The 13,755-nt window shown below is 55.9% G+C and overlaps 1 protein-coding gene across 4 annotated transcripts in view; it reads right to left on the bottom strand.

Annotated features, from left to right (window-relative positions):
* Positions 1–1,156: 1,156 nt before the first annotated feature.
* The window catches only part of Nek6 (NIMA-related kinase 6), a 92,707-nt gene continuing 80,108 nt past the window's right edge, over positions 1,157–13,755 (bottom strand). For 3 of the 4 annotated variants that reach the window (XM_013021382.1, XM_013021380.1, XM_013021381.1), the window contains exons 8-10: positions 10,391–10,485; positions 4,883–4,996; positions 2,185–2,295 (exon numbers count right to left, since the gene is read on the bottom strand). In XM_013021382.1, the coding sequence (XP_012876836.1) occupies positions 2,185–2,295; positions 4,883–4,996; positions 10,391–10,485 (320 nt within the window). Of the gene's footprint in view, positions 2,296–4,882; positions 4,997–10,390; positions 10,486–13,755 lie in introns of all 4 variants that reach the window. The other variant, XM_013021384.1, reaches the window with a different exon arrangement.

Below are 13,755 nucleotides of genomic sequence, written 5' to 3'. Positions count from 1 at the left end.
GAGGCTTGGGGACTGCAAAGGCCTGTCGTCTGTCTGTCTATCATCTAGTCCGTACTATCTACCCTGTCTCCCTGTTAGACCCAGTCTTTCCTTGAGACCTGGTTGTGGGGGGAGTGTGCCTCCAGCATGGCTGTCCAGAGGCAGGCCGGGCTTCCTCTCTGGATCACTTGTGCTCTTAAGAGTGTTGATACGCTGCTTGCCTCTGATTGGGCTGGCCCAGGAGTTGGCCAAACAGGGTGATGAGTAGAGCATAGTTTGGGCTTCAGCAGCCAAGTAGGAAGCTCAAAAAGAAGCTTCAGGCTGGGGTGACTCAGTGCAGGGGTGTGCTGTGTGCAGAAGGCCCTAGAATCCATCACCAAGCTGACCATCATCAATCCCAAGGAAAGGGAGGTAGGCAGTTGGCTTGTTACCCCTGCAAGAAGACTGGTCAGCTCCACTTGGACCGAATGTCTGGTGTCCTGCTTCATAATAATGAGTGCATGTCGTGTCATACCTCTCAGGCGGTGGCCCCCAAAGCCCATGCGATCAGACAGGTGGTTCTAAGGGCAGGCTGCACAGGGGTGCAATAGAGCCGGAAGCAGAGCAGGTGCAGGACCTGTGTTGTGCAGGAGACGGGGGCTTCTGGAGAACATTCTAGGGCTGGGGATAATGGAACGGAAAGTACTGAGGAAAGAACCTTGACTAATGATCAGAATTCCTTGAAGAACTTCAAGACCTTCCACACGTACTTGGAACAGCTGGGCCTGAGCGCTTGTCTTTTGCAAGCTCTGTGGGAGTTAGGTTTGGATGCCACCTTGAGCCCACTCCCATCCTGCAAGTGCCTTCTCCTGCCCCGGCTTTTTTTTTTTGGTCAGTTGTGGGGCCTGAACTCTGGGCCTGGGTGCTGTCCCTCCGCTCTTCAGCTCAGGGCGAGCACTCTACCACTTAAGCCACAGCACCACTAGCGGCTTTTTCTGTTTATGTGGTGCTGAGGAATCGAACCCAGGGCCTCATGCATGTGAGGCAAGCACTCTAGCACTGAGCCACCTTCCCAGCCCCAGCTTATTTTAGACGCAGAGGCCAGGGGAGGGCTCTTGGAGGAGGGGGAGGGCCAGGAAGAGGACACGGAGGACTGTCTGAGGATTAGGGTGAATGCAAAAATGAGAATTCAAACTGCTTCCTCCAGAATTCACATTTATAAATTAGTCTTCACAGTTACTCCTATGTGGGAGCAGGAAATAAATGAACATATTTTGGCTTTCCTGCACATGATACAGTTACTTTTAATTCTTGACTTGCGTGGTCCGTGGACTCGAGCTTTCTGAATGGGTGGCTGGCTGCCGCGTTTGGATCACCTGCAATGTGCTAGCTCACTTCCATGTTTTATTTCTAATTCTGTGGGCAGCCCTGAAGGTAGAAACTACCAAGTCCCATTTTCTAAGTTCAGAGAGGCTAAGGAACATGCCCAAGGTCGCGCCAGGAAGATGCAAACTCAGAATCTGTAAAGAGCAGCCTGAGGGCGAAGCCATTAGATTGTTTTTTGTAGACCATGCTTCCTTCCCATAAGGAATTAAGCTTAACACTGATCACAAAGTGAGCCGGAGCCTCCCAGAAGGTGACACTGCCTGGCATGAGGCAGGGGTTCAGGGGAACAGGGCAAACTTGTGGGCTGCAAGCAGGGCCCATGGCTTGCAGCTACCATTTCCCTCCTGAAGCTCCACCAGAGACTAGAGTCTCCTTGTTGGTGCTCATCAGGTTATAAAACGCAGACAAATAGGAACAAAATCCCTCATCTCTTAAAAAATAATTTCCACTTTATCCCTTTACAACAGAGTAAATTAAGCATATTGCTTGATTGGAAAGATACTAAGAACTAACACTCTGCTTGCAGCTAACCATTTTCAAAGGCTCACATGCCAGTCACACTGGCTCCTGCCGGTGGGGACCTGGCCAGGTCTCGGCGAAAGATTCACATTACAGTCCAGACACAAGGCGCCCCGAGCCCGCCGCCCCTGCCAGCGCAGCAGAGACTCCTCCACTGTTCAGAGGAAGACTTTGCGATCGACTGGGGCTCTGCTGCTCTGCATTCAGCTTAGCTGCCCGGGAGTCTGCCGAAGGCTGCTCTGGGCTGTGCAGGCTCCTAGGCGCCACTCTGGGGAGAAGGCGAGGTGGCGTTGGCTTTGATAAGGCGCGGCGCAGCCATGTTCAGGCACTGGATGTCCAGATGTGCATCTGTTTGGCAACCTGGTGCACGTAACTGATGTCCGGTCTCTGGTTGGGGTCAGGATAGATACACATACTGACCAGTTCTCGAAGCTGCAAGGGAGAGTAATTTCTATTATTGTTTGATTGAGTTGGATGGTACTTGAGTCTTGAACCCAGCCTTGTGCTGGCTAGGCAGATGCTCTGCTACTTAGGCCTCATCCCCCAGCCCTTTTTTCTGTCAGTCATGGGGCCTGAACTCTGGGCCTAGGCGCTGTCCCTCAGCTCTTCAGCTCAATGCTAGCACTCTACCACTTGAGCCACGGTACCACTCATGGCTTTCTCTGTTTATGTGGTGCTGAGGAATCGAACCCAGGGGCTCAGGCATGTGAGGCAAGCACTCTACCACTGAGCCACTTTTCTTCCATTTTTAATAGTGTATGGGTTTTTGCTCCCCGGGCCTGTGAATATGACCTATATATACTCCGGCATCAATAGAAATGCACCTTCCATGCCTTATTGGTTGAGAAGACGGAGCTCTTGCTTTTTGCCAAGCTGACCTCAAACTTTGATCCTCCTGACCATAGCCTCCTGTGAAGCTAGGATTATAGACAAGTACTACATGCCTGGCTGATCCCCGATAGTCTTAATAAGAGCCTTTTGAGCGCCTCTATCTGCATCAGTGTCTTTCTTCACCTCATTGGAGGTGAAGAAGGATGATAGAAGGCTGAGCGATGGGTATAGAGTCACAGCTCCCAGAGGGCAGCGAGGACCCCCCCCCCAGGCCTGTGTGGCCCCAAAGGACATGCCCTGAGACCCCCAAGAGTGGTTAACCTGCAAGTAATTTTGAACTTTGAACTGTGCACAGATCTGTTTGCTCCCTGAGCGCGTGTGTGTCTGCTGTCATGCAGAAGCCCGGACCAGAGGATGGGGCTTAGCGATCATAATAGATGCATTAGCATGCAGCAGGCTGCAGGCTGCACACCCCCATGGCTGCCTCACTGTGCTCATGAAAGACAGCACTTTTAATTATACAGACACTGAAGGCTTTGCCCACCCGGGGTGGGGGAGGGGTGCTCGAGCCTCTGATCACCTAATGTTCTGATAGCCTGGGTGCCAATTATTTTAGTGGTAATTAAAATAATGACCTTAAGAATCCCGTGTCTTAACGTGTGGCTGGGCTCACTGCAATGTTTCTCATTTAAATACCTGCTGCTGCAGGGCTGGCAGACCTGTGGGTCTGTCAACAGACAAAGGGGACTCGAGTGGTTCAGTAGCCAGTCTGCTGCACCCCAAGTTAGTGGAGGGGCCACGCCTGGTTTCTTGCACAAGGGGGGCTGCTGTGCACAGGGTCCGCCTTCACACCTTCCCTCCACCGCTGCCTGGCCCTGCTTGGCAGGGGGAAGGGGACTCCACTGCTTTGTGAACCCTGAGACGCTTCTAAGCCCATGACCACGTAACTACAGACTACTTGGAGACCCCTGAGGTCCAAGGTCTTTTCAGTGAGTACCTTCCCAAGGCACACAGCCCTTGGGCAGGGAGTGTGGCAGACAAAAACCCCCAAGAACACCAGCTGGGGGTGCAGTCACCATACAGCCCTGATGTGCAGATTAGGGAAGTCTCAGAAATCAAAGTGTCTTATTTTTTACCCAATGATACAACAACAAAAGCCAGAGGACGTGTGCTGTGGCTCCTAGCTGGGCACAGGTCCTGGGGCTGCCGGCAGCCAGGCGCCTGGACTGGCATGGGAGACTGTCATGTAAGGCTCTAAGGTGTTCAGTTGAGCCTTAAAAGGCACTTGTACAGCTGCCCAGAGGTGGTCGTTTGTGCTAAGCTGCATGGCTCTAAGCCCCTTGCTTCTCTACAGTGCAGAGGCCCAAAGTTAGTGAACAAAACAAAAGACGACAAATGCATCTGCGCTTGCTTACGAAGCGGAAGTGCCTTTTCCTGCCAGCGCCAGAGCATCACCAGGGCCTCCAAAGATGTTCAAGGGAGTTTTGGAGGCACAAGTTGGAGGAGGCCCCTGCACAAGCCTTGAAACCACACTCCCCGCCAACCTCCTGCCCCCCCCCCCCCCCCAGCACTTGGGACAGCACAGCTAGTGGCCTCGGTGAGGGCTCCTGAAGAGACGGGCCATAATAGAGAAGCAGGATGGCATCGTGAGTAGGCGCGTGGTGATCTGGGTGCAGATCATGCCTCTCTGAGCGAGGGTCCTGCAGGTCCGGCCTGGGAAGGCCTCAGACTCCTACCGTGTGCCCGTAAGTTGCCTCAGAGGGTGGTGGAGCTGAGAGGTAGTGGCCTGGGGCTCACAATTGACTCCCATCTTCTAATGAACCTGGACACAGGATTCTACCCCATCTTTCAGATGAGGAAACTGAGAGCAGTAATTCTCTCCAGGACAAGCTGGTGTGCACTGAGCTCTGGATTGTGACCTTGACTGCACAGTGGTAGATCTGAGGAAGAGGACATTGGCACACAGTGGATTCATACGGCTCGGGGCTGGCCTCGGGTTCCCTGGGAACCTCATGTCGCCGCCTCCTGCCTCTGGCTGCAGCTCCTGGGTCCTGGCGCCGGGTAGAGCCCAGCCTCGGGATCTGGATGGCGAGACACACTGGAACACAGAGCTGAGCACCAAACAGGCAGCGGGGTCTAGCCGCTGCCGCTGCCCAGCGCCGCCCTGAGCGGCCCTTCCATTCCTCACCTTCTCAGAGTAGTGCTCGCCTGGGAGGGGCGGGTAGTCGCATTGCTCGATCTTCTGGCACAGGGAGAAGAGGTTCATTTTGTCTCCATAGAAGGGGCTCTGGAGAGCAGCCATCTGCAAGGGAAGGGGACAAGGTCATCTGGAGGCCAGGGGCTCCCCTGGGTCGGGGCAAGGTCCTCCTGCAGTCCTCACGGCAGTAAGAGCCGACACCGTATTTTTAAAAAGTGGGAGCAGGGTTCCTGTGACTGCCCTTTCAAAGCGGCTCTCCATCTCACTTGGGCCTCAGCTCCCCAGGGCATGAGGTGGATGGGAAACGGACTCCGCTCGTGAGAATCTGCCTGGGAGTGGCCACTACTCTCCAAGCCACCATCCTGTGTATATACATAGTGATTCCAGCTGGCACTGGTGGCTCACACCTGTAATCCCAGCCTCTCAGGAGGCTGAGATCTGAGGATTGTGGTTTGAAGCCAGCCCGGGTAGGAAAGTCCATGAGACTCCAATTAACTACTAGAAAAACTGGAAGTGGAGCTGTGGTTCATGTGGTAGAGCGCTAGACTTGAGCAAAGTCAAAGCTCAGGGACAGCACCCAGGCCATGGGTTCAAGCCCTAGGACGGGCACAAAACAAAAACAGTCATTCCAGAGGCCCTGGTGGGAGGATGATGCTTAAAGCCACGTCTCTGGGAACTCATGCACCCGAGGCCCCTTGGGTTGGGGTAGAGGATGGGTGGGCACTTCCCGTTCTGTCTTCACTGTGCTGTTCCTGTTACCTCCCCCCCCCCCCCCGTAGGGCTGCTGTCTGGAGTCACGAGTCTCTGGCTAGTTGAGTGTCTGCTCTGCACCCACTTTATGTGTCTGGCCCTCGGTCTGTCAGACCTAGAGGATGTGGTATGGCTCAGCCTGGCACGCGGGGTACCACCACCGATCTTGGTCACCCTCTCTGTTGAGGCCAGAAGGGAGGTGGGCCCTGAAGAGGAGGGCAGTGGGGAGCAGCAGGATGTGGAGTATGGGTTCTCATTGAGTTGGGGGACTCCCAGGCCTTGCAGAGGCCCTGCTCTGCCGTGGGGGACACTCGGGGGTCTGAGGGGCCATGCAGGAGCTGTGGACCGGCTCCACGGGGCAGCATAATGGAATTCAAGTGGTTTTTTTGGACACCCCTGCTTATCAATCTTTTCTACCAAGTAGCAGCGCGGTGCCTCAGCTAACGCAGCGCCTGCCTGCCCGCCCACTGCGCTCTGTCTCCTTCCCAGTGGCCAGGCTGCCAGGGGCTCTGCCCTGACTTGCTGACCTGGCATTGGCACACCTTGAGGGCTCCTCTGTCCACCTCATGTGTGGGGAGCCAAGTGGCTCCCCCATGGGAGCCACTGGTCCACCCATGGGATGCTTCGGTGCCAAGTGAAGGCTGTGCCCCACAGAGGGGCCTAGGACCGCCTTGGGTCTGCAGCTGGCCTCTGAGCCGGGCCCAGAAGTCTGTTCTGGCAGCACCTGTGGGCCCTGGCATCCTGATTGAGCTTGAGCCCCTCGAGGCCTAGCCATGTGTCTGGATGGCGAACCCTGAGCTGGCAGGAAGCCTGCAGAGGCCTCCTGTGCCCGGCAGGGGAGAGCTACAGGTCTTGGCCACCATGGGTCAGTGTCCAACCTGGAGCTGTCTTTGCCTATGGGGTCTACGCAGCGTGACCAGGGTGATCAGCGAGGGTCCAGAAATTAAGACAGGAGCCTCGGGCACTCAGGATTCATTGAGAGGAGGAGAGCCGCAGGGACCCCAGAGGCCACCCAGAGGCCCCAGAGGGACTTCCTGGAGACGGCCTCTGCTCAGGATGAATCCCTCGAATGCGGGGCCCTTTTCCCTCATGTGATCTGGGAGATGAGCTGGCTGAAAGCCTGCTGATCTGATTTTCACCAGCTGGCTGACAGGTTCCAAAAGGGACCCCCAAGACTGGGGATTGGCATGGAGCCCCCATATCTGTCCTGCCCTTCACAGACCATTTCTCCCATCGTCTCCAGCACTTTTCTCTACATTCCTTCAGAAAGCACTGCTGCACATGGCTGGCATTTCCCATTAGTGGGGTTTCTCCATCTCCCAACTGCAGGTGCCAGCGGCTGGCTGCAGGCTGCCACCCCTGATCGGGCAGCAGGCTGGGAGGGGACCTGCGGGGCCGCTGGCGACAGTGAGATTAGAACGATCACCCGGGACACCCGCGGCCGCTGGGCTTCTGATGGATTGGAGTAGAGGAGGAATTGCTTTTGGGGGTTGATGCTTGTTAGAACTGCCAAGGCCACGGCTCTCAGCACTGTGCCTCCTGCCAAACTTTTCCTGCCTGGAGTGATGAGGCTGACAGGGAGACGAGGAGAGGAGGGCGGGTGGGCCCTCACCCCGGGGGGAGGGTGCAGAGAGACTGGTACGTGATGTGAGATGTCACAGGGAGAAGGGATGGGCTCAGCCGGGACAGGCATTTGCCTGTCAGGGCCCAAGACACCCATCTCCTCACCCAACATCTCCCAGGCGCCGCCCGGGGGTGACACATGACCCAGAGGCGACCTGCCATGCAGTCTGCAGCCCTGCTCCCCGGCCAGGCCACGCTGCTCTCGCCAGAATTCCAGTGCAGCACTTGTTTGGTGTCTGTTCTGATGGAGGATGCTGGGAGGAGGCCCCCCACAGAGAGGCCTGGCACCGGGTCAGCCAATTTCTTCAGCTCCGTGCTCCTCCATAAGTAAATAAAATCTACAGGGCCCGGGCGGCATGCTGCTAATGAAAATAAAGCACCCGGCTTCCAAGATGGCCATGCCCAGGCATGTGTCCACAGGGGTCCCCAGTTCAGGGCTCACTGTGGCCACCAGCTCCGCCTCCTTGTGGCCTGGCCTCCCATGGTAAGATGGATATGGAGGCCCAGGTTTGCAGGAGGACATGCTGGGCTCAGCAACAGCCCCCCCCCAAGACATCCCCAGCTGAACCCCAAGAGCTGGCCTGTGGCAAGCCTGCATCTAGGATCTGGAGAGGGGCGGTTATCCTGTGCTGTAGCCACAAGCACCCCAGCACTGGGAGTGAGCGGAAGGAGGCCGCGGAAGCCCTAGGCTGGGGGTGATGGAAGGCATGGCCGAGGGGTTTGGGTGCTCTGTCCACTTGCAGTTGAAGAAGGCACCCACGGCTGGGCCCAGGGAATAAAGTCATGTGGCTCAAAGCCGAGCGCATGGTGGGCCAGAGGCGGTGGTCACGGCTGTCCCCGGCCCGCGGTGGCCCGGCCTGTGCTCTACTCCTGCCATGTGAGACCGCGGCCCCCTGGGGCAGGCGCGGGGGAGGGGGCCTCTGTCGCGCCCCTCAGGCTGGCACCCCAGGAGGGCACCGCGGGCGGCCTCGCGGGAGGCTGCGGCTGTGACTCTGGGGCGGCTCTTGCCAATTACCGCAGCCCAGCCAGATGCGCCCCTCCCTGTCTGCTGGGGAAACAGCCGTTCCTCCTCCCCTGCTGGGCTGCGGGGGGGGGGGGTAGAGGCAGTGGGGCTGAGCCTGTGAGGGGCTGGCCGCTGCGCCCTCCTTCAAGGTAGGCCCAGGGCTGTGAGCTCACCTCCCCAGGGCCGGGGCTGGGTCCTCTGCGGAAGGTGGGTAGTGTTTAGGTGCTGGGAGGGGGGCTTGGAGCAGGCCTGCCTGGCTGTGGGCCTGGTGTGGACCGGGCAGAGCTGGCTGTGGAGGGAAGGCTTGGCACTGGCTGGAGGAGACAGCTGTGGCCACCCCCACCACCCCGCCGGCGCTGGGTGGACTGCACACGGCTCTCCCTGCCTGACTGGTCTATGTTCAGAGACTTTCAGGATTGTTGGGGGGCAAGAAACAGCTTCTTAAAAAAAATAAATACAAAACACAGACTGGACAAAGGGAAGGAAAACCATCTGGTCCAGGGATGATACAGGGAAGTCCCTCCCTGTAGCTGGAACTGACCTGCGTAGGGGCTTCCCACTGGCCAAAGCAAAAAGGGCAACATGGCAAGCTGCAGGGGCCTCACCCCACAAGTGGCAGCCGTGCAGCTCAAGCTGGATCAGGGGCTCTGGATTTATGTTGAGTACTTCATCTGGGCTGGGTCCTCTCCCACAGGGCCTCGCACTCCTTACCAGGCAGGCATGCCCCACTGCATAATGGAGCAACTGGAGCCCAGGGGCTTGGCGCTGACTTGCCCTCCATCCTTCAGGGGGTGAGTGACAGAGCTGCAATTGGAACTCATATCTTCTAGCCAGGCTGGGCTTCTGCTGGGCACTGTGTGTCTCCCCCGGGGCCATGGCGGTGTGAGTTGTGCGTGTGCACGCATGCGTGCGCACATGCCCACAAGGTCTGAGTTGTTCCCTCTCCTCGCTTCCATGCTAGGGACATTGGGATTTGGGAGACCAGCTGGCTCTGACACTCGAGGCTGGACGTCCATATGGAGGATCCGAGCGCCAGGCTGGGTGGTGGTGGTGGTGGTAGTGGTGGTGGTAGTTCACGCTTATAATCCTGCTACTCAGGAGGCTGAGATCTGAGCTTCACAGTTTGAGGCCAGACTGAGCAAGAAAGTCCGTGAGACTCTTTATCTCCACCTAACTATCAAAAAAAGTCAGTGCCAGGAGCCAGGGGTTCATGCCTGTAATCCTAGCTACTGAGGAGGCTGAGATCTAAGGATCACAGTTCGAAGCCAGCCTGGGCAAGAAAGTCCAAGAGACTCTTATCTCCCATAAACTACTCAGAAAAAGCCTGAAGTGGAACTGTAGCTCAAGTGGTAGAGCGCTAGCCTTAAGCAAAAGAAACTCAGGGACAGCACCCAAGCCCAGAGTGCAAGCTCCAGAACTGGGGGAAAAAAAAGCCAGAAGCAGAGCTGTGGCTCAAGTAGTAGAGTGCCAGTCCTGAGTAAAGAAGCTAAGGGATTGTTCCAGGCCTCGAATTCATGCCCCAGGATTGGTAGAACAACAGCAACCAAAAAAACCTTGGTTCAGACTGTCCTGGCTCACCACCGACCTCGAGGCTTCCGGCCACAGGAGGAGCCCAAGCGCCTGCGCCACATGGCTGTCATCTTCAGCCAAGCTTCTCTCCAGGCTGCGGTTTGAACTCAGAGCCTTATGCTTGCTAGGCAGATGCTTTGGCATTTTTTGTGCTGGTAACTTTTGAGATAAGGTCTTCCTTCGTGCCGGGGTGCACACTCGAACTGCCATCCAGTTTTCTACTTTCTACTTTCCACAAGGAAACGTGGCGGGGGTTTGGGGGGGGGGCAGAATCTGGGGGCCTGGGGCCAAGCCTTGCTGCTACGTCACTGTCTCTGCTGGTGCTCCCGTCATTTCTGGTCTGCTCCTGCCCAACGCATGGCAGCACGCGTGTGCGGGTGAGCCAGCCCCAGCTGCCACCGTCAGCGCCCCGCCTGGCCGAGCCAGCAAAGCGGTGAAGGGAAACTGCAGTGTTCCGATGCCACCGACAGACAGCACAGCCCTGGCGCCCCGTGCCTGCCCACCCATGTCCCAGAGGCTCTTGTAAGACCATCGAAGTGCAGCCCCCAGCTCACCTCGTAAAGCAGGCAGCCCAGGGACCAGATATCGGACTTGAAGTTGTAGCCATTCTCGTGGATCCTCTCCGGAGACATGTAGTATGGTGTCCCAACTGAAACAGCAGGGGCAGGCCTCAGGCTCTGGGACGGGGGGGGGGCGGGGGGGGGGAGCTCGCCTTCACCGGGCCTGCCCGCTCCTCTGTGGGCTGAGACACTTGGCCAGGCTGGGGCACCCAGCTGGTGGGACAAACACACCTTGGTGGGGGATGGTGGGAATCTTAGGAACCAGAAGTGCGTTCCCAGGATCCCCCCCAGATCTGAGAATCAGCCTGGGGACTGCTGGGAAATGGGGAGCAGTGGTCATAGAATGGGAAGTTCATTGATAACATGTCCCTCCAGGTCACTGCGTCCAGAAGAGTCTGATCTAGGCTCTTGGCAGTGAAAGAAAGAAAAAAACCCAAACACTGTCAATACTGGCCAAGCGGTTCACACCTCACCTGTGTTCACAATGACCCCAGGAGGAAGTTGCCTCGTACAGATGCAGAGACCCAGGCTGCGCAGGTAAAAAAACTCACTTAAATGTGGCAGGAGCCAGGCTGGGAAGGTGGCTCAGTGGTAGAGTGCTTGCCTCGCATGCATGAGGCCCTGGGTTCGATTCCTCAGCACCACATAAGCAGAAAAAGCCGGAAGTGGCGCTGTGGTTCAAGTGGTAGAGGGCTAGCCTTGAGCTGAAATGCTGAGGGACTGTGCCCAGGCCTAGAGTTCAGGCCCCATGACCAACACCCCCCCCCCCCAAAAAAAAGTGGCAGAAGCCAGGCTTGGTGGTGCATGCCTATAATCCCAGCACTCAGGAGGTTGAGGCTGGAGGACTACAAGTGTGAGGTCAGCCCAGACTACATAGAAAGACCTTGTTTCAAAAGACAAAAGAAAGCAAAACAGAAAGTAAGTAGCAGGAATGGGGCTCAACCTGAATCCACAGCCCCTAGAAACTGAGCACTTTATTTCTCCCTCTGTGACCAGCCCTGGTCTAGACTTTGGTTAAGAAAAAAAAAAAGTACTAGACATAAAAGGGAAGATTTCATTAAAATGAGGAACTTTTCTTTGTTCACCAAAGACAGCAGGATTGAGAGGCTGGAAGACAGCCACTTCTGTGTGGATACTTCTGTGGCCTGACATGTGAAATGCCTCCAGGGGCCATGTGCTACAGGCTTAAGTTTCTAGCTGCTGGTGCTTTGGGAGGGGTGGGGCCTACTTGGAGGAAGTAGCCAGGGTGGGGAGGGAGGAGGGAAGGTGTGCCCTGGATTGGTCCATTGCCCCCTGTCCCGCCCCTTCCTCATTCTCTGCTTCCTGGCAACCGTGAGGTGAGCAGCTCTGCTCTGCCAAACCCTCCTCCCCAGATGCTCTGTCTCCCACACCCATGGCGCCAAGTGACCAGTAGAAACCTTTCTCCTCTTTAAGTTGGTTTTCTCAGGTATTATTTTCTCACCATGATAGAACATTGACTAACGCACACAGAGTATCTTCAATTTATGTATATTTTTGTGGTGTTGGGATCACGTGTAGTAACACGTGTTCTACCACTAAGCAACATCATGCCTCCCAGAATGTATTTGAGAACTTGTGTAAATCAGCAAGTAAAAGCCCCACAAACCCGCTCTCAAGCAAGCCAAGGCCTGGCCACAGCCCACGTGGCCAATAAGCACAGCCAAGGTCAAAGCCCAGTGAGGTGCTGTGTGCACTACCTGAAGGGTTAAAGATAAAAGGACAAGCCTCAGAGGGAACAGAAAGGCCATGTGCGCAGCAACAGGACTGCTCATGCGCTGAGCGGGGGATGTGGAAGGACACAAGCGCCTTGGGAAACAGCCCTGTGGCCAGACATCCCACTGCTAGGCGGGCGCCTGAGCGAGCAAGTGGTATGCTGAGGAACACGGGCTGAACCTGAGGGTCATAGATGGAAGCTAGCCAGGAGAGGAAAACCTATGAGACACTCTAAGTAACCAGCAAGAAGTCGGCAGTGCAGCTCTGGCTCAAGTGGTAGAGTGCAGGCCTTGAACAAAAAGAAGCTCAAGGACAGTACTCAGGCCCTGAGTTCAAGTCCCAGGACTGGACAACAAAACAAAACAGGAAAAAGTAGTCTATGCAAGTAAGGACCAGGAAAGGGCTGTAGGGAGCTTTACTGTATACACATCATTTTTCAAAGTGAAAAAGAAAAACGGAGAGGAGGAGGCTTTGCTGCCTCTCCCTGGGGACCCTCAGGACCTGGGACACCATGTTGTGTTACAGCTGCAGTGTCACCTGGGTAGAGCTGTGGAAAGGCGGGTCTGGCACCACAGAAGACTCGAACCCTGGGACCAGGCTTCAGGTTTTCATGAGCAAGCACAGGGGGAGTTACTTGCAATTATTTGTCAAGGAAGGGAGTTTACAAAACATGGAAACCCCAACTGCCATTTAGTGAGAATGGTATTTAAAACAAGGACAGTTTCATACCTGGAAAAAGAAATTAGAAAACCCAGAATCCCAGAATCTAGGAAGTCCCTCCCATGGATGGAGTTTAATTTGGTGAACACAGTATTATCTTCTTGCAAGGAGACAAGAATTTGCCCTGGCCCTGCACCGGGAGGCTGTGAATGGCTGCTCGGGACTGTGGGCCCCCGGCGGCAGGCCTGCACTCAGACCAGAAGCCCCAGCACCCTGTGTGGGACAGGGAAAAGTTGTAAAAGGCAACTCCTAAGGCAAGCTGGAATTTTCTTCCAAGATGCTCTGACTGGTTGGGCATGGTGGCTCACGCTTATAATACCAACTATTCAGGAGGTAGGGATTGGGAGGATTATGTTTTTTGTTTTATTTTTTGTTTTCTTCTAGGCCAGTCTGGACAAAAACAAAACCCAACAACAACAAATCTCTGCGATGCCATCTCAACAACAACAAAAACTGGGTGTGGTGTTATCCTAGCCATGTCAGAAGCATAAATAGGAGGATCGTGGTCCATGAGACTCTATGGCACCAGTCCCTGCGCGGTGCCTCCAGTGACAGTGTCTGCTTAGCAAAGGAAAAGGAAACACACAACCCTGGATCCCGGGCTCCGGGCTGGGGGCTGCTCAGAGCAGCTGCTGAGCCCCGGTGTTTCAGATGCTCAGTAAACATCTAAAGAACACAAACCAAAGGAACTTTCTGAGGTGCACCTGGGGGGGGAGGGGAGGGGGGAAGGGTTCCCCCGCTGGTCCTGTGCTGGGCCCTGTCCCAGAGGAGGGGCGTGTGCAACCTCACCCAGGGTCCCCAGCCCCTCTTCCTGGCGAGCAGCTTTGTCCCAGAGTTAGGTCATACACAACCTGGATTTCTACCAACCACCAACCACCATGCCAGCCAGGGGAGCGCAGCGCAGC

Source organism: Dipodomys ordii, unplaced genomic scaffold (genome assembly GCF_000151885.1).
Source record: "Dipodomys ordii isolate 6190 unplaced genomic scaffold, Dord_2.0 Scaffold55, whole genome shotgun sequence".
Lineage (NCBI taxonomy): Eukaryota > Metazoa > Chordata > Mammalia > Rodentia > Heteromyidae > Dipodomys > Dipodomys ordii.
Note: the sequence above shows the minus strand (reverse complement) of the source record. Positions and strands in the feature narration are given on the sequence as shown.